We start from the raw sequence: 12,141 nt of genomic DNA on the forward strand, positions 1-12,141 counted from the left end.
ATAATAAACTGTGACAATATATTCATATCTTCATCTTAGTAATCATCTAACTAACAATGTACATCTAATTTGAGTTGCATGAACACTTCCATAATAAACAGTACGTTGATCTCAAAAGAACGAACATATTCTTTGACCAAAAATTATGTATATATATAAATCCATTAATATATTTCCTAACGTCCAGGTGGATTACAATCTTAATAGAAATCTCAAACAATTTGTTTCTTCTTTGTGTATGTATATCTGTATCAATAGTGGAAATATTCATCAACATCGTCATCATCATTTTAGCCTTAGAGTCACCTCTGCTGGCCATAGGCTTTCTTCAAAGATTTCCAATAGGACCAGTTGTAAGCGGTCTGAATCTGTCTTCCAATAAGTTTAATGAGATCGTTTTTCCACTTTGTAAAATAATAAATATTTATACTAAAATTTTAAAATATTTAATTTTTCAATACTCTTTGCTTTCAGATTTCTTAAGCATCCTTAATGAGCTACTGCGACTATGATTGTAAGTGTACTTGATAAAACGACACGTACTACATTTCATTAATTATTTTTATAACCGAATAATATGGCTAATACCTGTTTCTATCAAAACAATCTTTTATTAAGCGCGGCTGGTAATTTATTACTTATAAAACTAGAATAACGTTACGATTATTTCTAATTCTAATTATCTTTATAATCAAAAAAATTAAATAGATTTAATAACAGAATCTTTCATCTAACTTCATAAAACGTTTGATTGCTTTTAACAATTTTATTGTATCGGATAGTCACAAAACAAAGGGCGATTGGTACAAAACTAACATTATGGTGAGAAGTCAATCAGAATTGTGTAAAACTATATACTTTAACAACAACACGCTGTTGTGCATAAGTGCCATATTGATAATACCTAAGAAGATAATTAAAAAAATATTTGTTTCTATTAATTGCAATGCCTGTATAACATACACGCAAAATAACAATTCGTTATTCAAATTATCTACTAGGGTGGTATAAACTACGGGCAGGTTATAAAGTGTTCGTCCTTTTGTATGTACCCATGAGATAAGTGAGGGTATGAAAAATATTCACCATAAAGATCACTAAAATATTCATAACGGAATACTAAGATATTTATAATATTAATATACGGTAGCACTGGCTGAATATACAGCGCAATATATTACAGAGTCGGTTCTATTCAAACATAAAAGAAAATACTTTTACTTAATTAATTCTCAGAGTATAGTTTTTTTAAGAATTAATATGATTCAATATTATTATGAAAAGGAAATACTAATAACTAACATTCGTGATATGTATGTATGTATTACTAGAGTATGATTAATAGGAGTGCTTATAAGGTGATTAAACCATAGGAAACCAGCATGTCAGGGGGTCAAAACCTTGAAGGTATGTCTTTGATCAATCTGTGGCAGATCTCTCTAATGGATTACGGCTGTCGATCACTGATAATTCTCTCACTGAAAACAGTTTAGTACAGTTTAGTACACTTCCATTTCTTCAATGCGCTGTCTTTGCTCAATGAGGTGTCGATGCCATACTAATGATGCAAATTTTATCAGGAATGCCGCTAAGCTCACAAGTTACTTAAGCGGATGCTCCATAATCAGAACTGTTAGTTGCGCCACCCAAAGGCAACCTTGGATGAGCTACAACTCGAACCGCACTTAATCATCCGCTTGTTTGTCCTGGGAATTAAACCTCTGTTCGTTCGGTTCCCTGTTTCGAATTATCGTCAGAAATTCTTAAACTGACACTACTATCACTTTGGAAAATGTTCGAGGTGGGAGAAGTGAAAGAACAACCACGCTTCTAATAAATCAACAGGAAAATCTACGTTATACGTGGTGATATTGAGTATGCAGTAGGTTGCCAGCGAGGCGTGTGATCTTGGAGCCAAAATACTCTTCTTTTATTTATGACGAGAGGCATTGTTTTCTTTACTTCTTATGTACACAATTTGGATTTACAGATTAGGCAGAATGGAAGTGGGAGGGCGCTAAAAACGATTACTATAAGCCTTGGTTTTAGTAACTAACTTAACATTTTTTTTACTGATTACTTCTTTATTTGTGGAACGAATTATGCTCAGATTCAGAATATTAAACTAGTCATATTAAATGAGTCGTTTCATGTCACAAAACCAACGCAAACATAACATTGTATGTAATGTTGTGCAACAAGCAGTCCAATATCACACTTGAGTAGTAGTATCACAGTTGTGTCATTTATAATTTAATGGATGCCATGTTTGTCCAGTAATACTAGCTTTGTAAGCAAAATATTTAGAAAATATTAAATACACGTAACAATATATAACTATATTAATACAAATGATTCACCAAATGTATCCCTAAGCCGCAAAACACGAGAACGTATTTTCTTTTTATATCTTCATTAACGCAAGCGGAAGATTCTTATAGAGGAAAATGGACCAACAACTGTGCAAATTATAACACCTATTCACAGCTTTATTAAAACAAACATTTGACGTCAATCAAAAACCCAAAATAAGTATGTTAGGATTACTTTTGTTAATACATTATTACAAGTTACGAAATGAAAAGCTTGTTTGTACAAGTGATATTTCTTTATTATTAAGATATTTAATCAATTAATTGATCACAGTATGATTTACGTAGTATTCACGTTAAAATACTGTATAACTGGCAATTACAGTCACAATACTTTTTAGAGTTCAATTACTCTTGCGTGTTCGAATTCTAATTTGAACGCCGATTTGAATTCGGACACTATCAGTGAGATAGTCTCTGTCATTAAGTTCGTGTCACAATTTTAAATAGTACACGATTTTAAATAGTCTCTTTATGTATGTAATATACTTTACATCGACCACATCTGGTTTTTATTTTCCTCGCCATCAGGAAGAAACAAATACGTTTATGATTGGTCTCTAACCGCTACACACACACACGTATATATGGTTTATTTACTAATTGTTATATTAGACTGCGACAATTTAATAACTTTTGACACTACGAAGTTGGCCAGAACAGTCAGAAGATAACAAAAGTAAAAACTGTAAAGAAAAGAAGTTAACAAGTAATTTTATATTGCCTCTGACTAAAAACGTAGGTTCAGTTTATTTACGAAGCCGTTGTCAATTCGTTGCGATTAGCATAGAAAACAGTAAAGTTTACCTCATTGCTATTCCGTTGCCGGCGACACTGACAATAATAACAGAATACAATGCAAAATCGCTTTCTGAAATAGAGAACAGGTGGTGAACTGAATTCGGAGTAACTTCGACACCTCATTTAGTAGTTAAATGAAGATCTATTCCCAATATAATCTTCATCTCTCTGATTTTCAAATTATATAGTTTATATCCATACAGATATAACTAGTAAATTAAAATTCCAGACGAGAAATCTCTTCGTACTAAAGAATTAACAGATCCAACACAAAATTATGTAATAAACAAAAAATAATATGATGTGAAAACTACAGCAGATATTAAAAGATCATAATACAATGCTTACCAAAGTTTTGGAATATAAATGCACAGAGCCTTTAACATAAGAATAAAATTGAATAAGTACACAGGTCTCATTAGTAAATATATTTTTACTTAAGATTCTTTAGCAATTTTGATCATTTTCAGTGTGATAATGTATAAAGGATGGTTGATTAAAGGTATAAAAAATAGCCTAAAAAGCTTTAAATAGATTTGTTTACAATGCATTTGCTGTCAATTAATATGTCATACATTCTTACCAAAAATGAATGATTTTATGAATAACAACTAACGCAACGATGTTTATAAAAATATTTTAAAAAATCAGATTACTACATACTAAAATAAATTATTGTTTACTATCTGTCACTGCACACTTTGTTCTGCTTGAATTTAGTAGCCTATCATATTCCAATAGAAAAATAAATTGATGTCATTTATTTTAGAATAATCACTTTATACGTAATAATTGGAAATAGATGTATAAAATATATATAGATTTTGCTGACAAATGTGCTACATATTTACGCTTTTAAAGCTTTCATACAAGTATTCAATCAACCTGCACAATAGAAGAAATTTATTACAAAACTTATTTAATAGTAATCGTATGCAAAATTGAGATTATTACATTATTGACCTACCAAATTTGTCTTTATAGTAAGCGACACGCAAGACATTGCCGCTTAAACCCTTAATAAATGCCTTGTTTTCAATATAATTAAAAAAACTCAATTGGATAATGGTTAGTTTTAAATCTAGGTTTTGAAGTTTACTTAAAACATTCACATTAATTACTATTACACATTTGTTATATGTATGTGTACCTATCAACTTTGTGCATATAGAGGTCAATGAATTGACATATTTTATAACATTACATCTTTATTAAAAAAGCAATCAAAAGTGACAGTGGCTGAGGCACATCTTTCGCGCAACCGATTGCTGTTGGTTCCAAAATATTTTCGAATGACTACCACGAAGCGGTAGACATGGTGTCAGTAGGCCCCTCACTTTGTAGACCGACGACGTAGTTGGCAGGATGTCGATCTTTGGGATCTTTTTCAGATCTTTGGGAGTGCCCTATGCCATACAGTTGTCGTATATCGACTAAAAAAAAGATTAATAAAATATTTTTTAATATAAAAGTCCTTATTAGTTATACATTTCTTTTTAATGTGTTTCAAGTACTATAATTAAATTAAAAAATAAATCTCTAGTAAACACATCGCATAATAAAGGAGGATAAAACTTTTTTTCTCTGTGTAATCCAGAAACGGTCCCAATTAAAATTTATGATTCTAACTTCCTTTAATTTGTTTATAATTTAGTAAAATTATGTAGTACACACAAGCTACGTATAAATTAAAATAATTTGGGTAGGTTTATTCAAAAAAGAACAATATTAAAACCCTTACATATAGTGTTTCTTACATTTCATTAACATAGAGCAGAGATCAACAAGTCCCGGCCCGTTAAACATGCATATGTGGTCCGCCAAGTATTTCTGAAATTGAATTCACTTTATCGATTACCTCTCTACCTGTACCTTTTTGTTTTATAACATTTTGCATAAAATTATTAAATCTCTTCATATTTTCTTATTTCTTTTAATACTTATTTTCATTATTCATAAAGTTTTGTAAATTATTAACACCAGTTACTATATGTGAGGTCCGCCTAAGAAAAATGTTATTTGGCCCGTTTATTAAAAAGGTTACTCACCCCTGGTAAAGAGTATACACCTATTTGCCCTTACCATAAAATGGGCTATGCTCGGAGCGAAAGTTAAGTTAGGTTATGCCCAGCAGGTTGGCAAGTTAAAGTGGGCAGGCCACAGAACAGATGGCCGGTAAGAATTTAAGGCTCTGGAGTGAAGCTAACGCAATGGCAATTGCAGAATCGGACGACGGTGCACGTGGACAAGGTGGTGACTGAATGGTTTTGAATCAGCGATCCATTCGTAAGCCATCGAAACCAGTAACCACTAAGGTACCACTGATCAACAAAATATAAAACACTATGTACTTTAATTACACAGTAAAAACATTTATCGTTAGCCCATTGCAAAGTCTAGGCTTCCCCTAAAGATATCGGAAAAGAATATTCCACAATCGCCACGCTTGGTAGGCGAGTTGGCGATCGCACGTGGTATTATGTTACGCAAAAACCGCTGCTGCCTATCCTCTTGAAACTTTTTTGTGAGCACTGACAATCCTATATAATTAATGCATAAAGTGCAAATTTTATAAGATTTAATTCCTGGAATCGAACCCGCGACCTTTGATTGCAATTCTCAGTCCTCTACCGCTAAGCTATCACTGAATAAAAGAATTAACCAATTTAAGATTAATTAGAAATAAAGTAAATATCGTACTTACTTATTACATGCAAAATTTGGACACAATATAACAGCAAAAATTTATTAGATATGAAACCAGATTCGCTATAAGCGAAATCTTAATATAGAAGATATGTTGAAGAACAAGTTTTGACGAGATATTTACTAAATGCACACACTTACTGCCCTCTTATTTTCTACATAACAGGTAACTTGTACAAAACAGCGTTGAATTTCTTTTTATTCCTTGTTATATAAGTTACAATTCACATACAAAATGATTGTTTATAGGTGTAAGGGTTTTAAAGAGCTGAATTAAATACATTAAGAGAATACCTCGTTAGCTGTAAATTTATGTATAGTACGAGCTAGGTAAGGTTCCAGAAATAATAGGACAAAGATATTAAAGTAAAAACGTCTCATCCAAATAGGAATTAACTTTCATTACGAATCAATTCTTCCCGGCAGGTTTCGTAAATAATAGACGGAGTAAATTAATGTTGCATATTTCAGAATGATCACTTTATACACAATAAGATAGCAAATCCTTAAAGACTTTTGTCGATAAATGAGCTACATTCACCCCTTTAAAGTTTTTACCCAATAACTATATATATATTTATATACCTTGTATATATATTCTTTTGAAGTTAACGAAATAAACCTTTAACAAAAATCAAGAAAATTATAATAACGTAGTTATTAACGAGTAGTTTGAATGATAACATATAATAACAAATACAATTTAGAACCACTAAAAACGTTCATTTCACAGATTATTGCAAAGCATCCTTTCATTTCAGCGGTACTTCGTTGTGACAGTGATGCATGGTCTAATTTACAGACCAACAACTGTTTTTATACATTTCAGTACACCTATGCGCCCTCAATTTAGGGTATAAAATGCTATGACACACAGGCATAAATGCCATTGTCCAAGTTTGTATGGCACTCTCCGCGGACCCATTGTCCCCTCTTATATAAAACTGCGACAGGCTCTCATACTCGAGTGAGTTCTTCACGCCGCAAAGTGATTTATGTGAGACTATACCGTCAGATAAATTTATTCTCTTATATAATAAAACTTGGTGAAGACGATGTAATTATATATCCTATCATAACGTTCACGTAACGAACATAATAAATATACATATATTACATGAAACTTTATACTTTATATTATTAATCGTCGTTGTTCCAGCCCATAGACGCCTGTCACAAGGCAAACATATCTGTGCAGGATATATCATAATTGCAGTGTAGTATTATGGTACACAGAGCTACCAATTCTCTAGAAACTTGTTTGTGAGCAGTGGCAATCTCATATAATTAATGCACAAAGTGTGAATTATAACCGTCATCGCAGGAATCGAACCAGCGACCTCACTATATCGCAGGTCTGCTGTCCTTTACCGCAGGGCTATCACAACTCTGCTTATATTAATTACTTTTAATTATAAATCGATTATCTGACCATAAAGAGTTTGGAAAAATTGCGTTAAATAATGTCATATTTAATTTACATCTTTCTTTAGCGGCATATTAACTAAACTAATGCATTGCGTTTGTTAATTAACTCGATATAATTGTTATTTATATACTGCTGATTACTTTGAACAAGAAACTCCTCCGTACCCGATTTTTACTTACATAAAACGTCTGAAATCTACCAATGCTTGCAGTATGGATGTGGCCGGTCTTTTAAAAACTATGACAGACTATTTAGTTTTTTCTGCAGATTCCGGTTACTATTGCGAAAATATAATATAGGTAAAGGTCATAGCTTTTTTACCAATTTACACTTTACCATACCAAATCAATCTTGTTTAAATTGATTTTTAGACATATCATCCATTGTGAGATGAAATGGAAATCTTTCCCAAATAGCACATGTGACTTAAGTGTTTTTATTTTTAATTTGTTTATCTATATTTTTCTGTAAAACTATAATTACAAGTTACTTGCTACATTTCATTTACTAACCAGGATTTTATTAATTGATTTAACGTCTTTGAGTTTGTCAACATGGTCTTCCAGCTTTTCACATCGGAAAGCATTATTTATCTGACATATTAAATATGTTTTTCAGTATATGTAGAACATAAAAGAGATCACACATTCTCTATCTTATAGCCTAATGCACCTGGATAATTTTATATCTCTAATATCAGATGACCTATGGTACGCGGATTACATACATTTGTTAACCTTGTCTGGCATTTTTATATGAGTTTTGTGTCTCATATAGTAAAAGGCTTTTTCATTGTTGAAGATTTTCGTGTAACCTACCGCAGCGTATGGGTGTGGTCAACGATACCATAATTTCAACTCGACCTAGATTGGACAAAGTAGACTATAGCGAGATATTAGGCGAATGAGTTCTTGAAAGTTCGTCATATTTCGCCATTATTCTAACGTGCGAAGAATAAATAGTTCATTTGATAGGGTGATGATCGAAAAATTAATTATTATTTATCGGATCATCGTCATCATCATCATTCCTACTAGCTGTGGATTTCCTACTCCTCTGGATTACATTGACCTTCCCATATATTTCAACTAGGACCTTTTGGACAGCCAACAACCTTAACAAAGTTAGCCTGTTCACCTTGGGCATGAACGTCCTTCGGGGCGCTTATCAGTCTGTGCCCTCAACTACAGAAATTTAAATCCCCTGCAGCATCTGTTCTGCGTGTTGTGTAGCCAATCCCCCACCACTTTAACTTGCCAATGCTCTATGCGATGTATCGCTTACCTTCGTCTATTTACGGATGTCTCCGTCCCTTATTCGACCTCGTAGAAAAATTCCAGGCATACCCCTGGGGCTCCCTGGTATGGCTAGTTGAGTGAACATGAACTTTCCAAAGATACCCAGGTTTATTTTCGCTATAAAACTTAACTCTCGTAGTTAATCATCAGTTATGCAGTGTTATGATAATATGATATAATATAACTGTCTGTAGGCTTCCAATTCTGTGTTACTCAAAATATACTATCTTCAAATATATCCTTGTGTTTATATTTGATTCAAATAACATGGTATATACGTTTCTACAATTAAGCGTAAGTTAAATCAAACGCCACATTTTTATGCAACATACGTTCCCACCTCATTTGCATGTGGCTCACGCTCGATTTAATTCTGATGCAAATTTAGAGTAAATAGAGAACAAACGCTGCGTCTTTATCCATGACTAACTATTCCCGAATTTAACTTCTCTAAATTTACTCGGCGAAGTTTAGCTTCAATCTTAGATGCTAAGCGATGAGCCATAATTAATCACAATATATTTATATCCTAATTATTGCGTTACTGGTTTTAAAATTTTGAATTTCACTGATGATCTGCCTTTTACCTGTTTCAACTTGAAAGATGTATATATATTTGATAAATCAGAATATCAAAAAGCTAATACATATTTGTCCGGGAATACCCGGAACATCCAAAAGGATCCAGTCGCATTTTCATAATCAAAATAATCCATAATCTAGTAAGTAATGCTTACAACCAATCTATAGTAGTAAGGTATATGTATATTATATACTAGAATATCACAAATATTACAAAAGTAATCTTATAGTAAATTATTTTAAAACATCTTAACCAATTGCACCAAAAAAATTTATTTTCGTTCCAATAATTTGTTGAAAAGCATTTGTTTTGTTTAGGAAGCCTACATAATGCAAAATATTATAATGCTTGTAAATGTTAACAAAAACTATAGAAACCATTAAAAAATTACTTTTGTTGTTTAGAAAATACCCATTTTAAAATAATTTTAATTTATTTGGAACACTTGTTTAGATACACGTAGATTATTCGACGTGTACCTAAAGACAGTTAAAAAAATAATTAAATATATGTGTGTATCTTTTTCTCGATCCTTTCAAAGAACTCACACTCACAAAGAACCCTCCACAAGCTTCTATACATAGTTCTGAGCCAATTTTCGAAGCACATTTGCTAGTTTGTAACAGGTAATTCCTCAAAGGACTTCTCAAACGAAATTACCATATTTTCTGGCCGTGAAAACGGAATCTCTTTGTATCTATTTATTGTAGACAATTTAAAAAACTCACATGATGATAAAAGCCAAAAGTACTGGTTAAACTAGCCAGCGTCATCAAGCCAATTAAGCCTTCTCGTATGTGACTTGTCGAATTTATAGATTTTTTCTCTTGTAGCACGTTTTCATTTACCAACAATCAAAACATGATCATCTTTCATTTTTCAACTTTTAGCAACGTCACTTAAACATACTAGCAGCATTGTAATAGCTAAGTGAAATCGATTAAACGATTCATCAGATTTTAATTATATCGTACAAAATTAATTAATGAAATTGTTCCCGGAGATCTTTATTTCTGGAACATAGAACTTTAGTAATGTTTTTAAAAATATAGAGTGATTTGGAATATAAAAAACGTTTTTTCGGAAATCATGGACTAGATTGATGCTATATATACGGATTTATAGCATTAGTTTTATTTTTATATCAATTTGTTCGTGAATTACACATTAAAAATAACTAATACACTATTTTTCATATGTGTGCCCATCACTCTGCTAACATAACTAACAAGAAATTTCTTTGTCCACAGATTCGCGGCTCTTCACGACTCATCCGCTTTGTACTTTGCTTTGTGTGAATTAAAAAAAACAGTACAAGTGTCTGTGAATCATTTTATTTGTGAAACTCTTCAGTAACTAAGTGTTTAAAATATATTATTATTCATTTATTAATTTTATTACTATAAAGTGTAACATACGTACATATTAACTGGTTAATAGTTTACTTCTCGAGTCATGATATAACTGGTTTTAAATTAGTGTTTTGTAAGCAATAGTCGAAAAAGTATTCAAATAGTTGTGCGGAGTCGATGATCGATATTTCAAGTGAACGATAGCAGCTATGACGTGCGATGCGGTGTGTGTGATACTGGTGCGGTTTCATTAGCGTAGCGAGGGCGTTTCGAGTAAAGCTGGGTGCACAACGCCACGGCGTCGTCGGTGGAGGGACGAGCGGGCGCGGGCGGGGAGGCCGAGCCCGCGCCCTCGTCGGCGGCCGACGCGGAAGCGCCCGCTAGACGCCGTCGTCACCGTCCCCTTTACCGCCGCTTCTTTCACTATGTTCGAACCGCTTGGACCGGCGTCAAGTTTGCTCTGGGTAATATATTCTGCAATGTACTTTAATTATGCGTGTTTGTCCCAAATTTCAGAGGGAACTTTGTGTATGCGAACTACTAACTTTCATTACACATCGTCACCTCTGAAAATGTATTATTTCATTGGTTTATATTTCTTCCAAGTATATATATACAATATACATCACTTACATCAAAAGCTTTGAAATTGTTTATGACTATTTTCATAAACATCTGTTGATTTTTCTATACACACACTTAGCAATTTGCTTATTATTTATTGAAGCTTTTGAGGCGTCGAGTAAGGCCTCGTGTAGAAGTTAATTAAACATGTAAACAAACTATGTACTAAATATACATGATAAAAATCAAATTCAATACATATAAACACATACAACACTTAAATAAGAGAAATTTCTATAATCACTATTAGAGAGAATTATGAATATTCTGTCGCCAGTAGGTCTCAAATCTTTTTTTTGAATATATCGTAATATATATGTGTTTATATGTATATATAAAGTTATCAACTATGAAATGCATGAGAATTTGTACATTTTATAATTAGTAGGTAATTAAAAGATTTACTGGAACGTCGCAATGTGACCACCAATTTATACTCTGAATATATATTCCAACAATATTTTATTATAAATGAACAATATAGTAATATATAAAGCGGCAGTCATAAAATCTAAAATTGACAATCTGATGCGACGATTCCTAATACAACATAAACATAAAGGTGCGGACGGATAATAAAGCTTTACGCTGTTATATTTACGATTTTATACGACGTGCTTATTATTCAGACGACCAATGAAAATATGAAAGGTAGCTCAGCATATGTACCTTTAAAGGGATAAGGTGTGTAAAAATGCAACAATGAAAAAAAAAACAAGTGTTTAATTTTTAAACAGTTAAAGGATGTCAGAGACAAATCTTATCAGTCTTCCATGGATTCACCGTTCGAGTGCTGGGTCCATCGCGTTGTAGAGAGAGGGACCTGGTAATGTCAAGTACATTACCAGGTCCTCAGGACTGACAATCTGCGTAACAGATTTAAGAAAGACTACTTGCAATGCTTTAGTGTTCACCTTTACTAACCAGTCTCCTATTCATACCTTACCAAACTATCAATGATCCTACCTATGCTACA

At 32.5% G+C, this 12,141-nt stretch overlaps 1 protein-coding gene across 1 annotated transcript in view; it reads left to right on the forward strand.

Moving 5' to 3' along the window:
- The first annotated feature begins 491 nt into the window (after positions 1–491).
- The window catches only part of LOC137918418 (Kv channel-interacting protein 4), a 184,529-nt gene continuing 172,879 nt past the window's right edge, over positions 492–12,141 (forward strand). Inside the window, exon 1 of the mRNA XM_068761219.1 lies at positions 492–514. Within this exon, the coding sequence (XP_068617320.1) occupies positions 493–514 (22 nt within the window). The 5' untranslated portion in view covers position 492. The remainder of the gene's footprint in view (positions 515–12,141) is intronic.

This window comes from Battus philenor, unplaced genomic scaffold, assembly GCF_028537555.1.
Source record: "Battus philenor isolate CCGP_79_NKW_IND1 unplaced genomic scaffold, ilBatPhil1.0.hap1 SCAF_14, whole genome shotgun sequence".
NCBI classification, from domain to species: Eukaryota; Metazoa; Arthropoda; class Insecta; order Lepidoptera; family Papilionidae; genus Battus; species Battus philenor.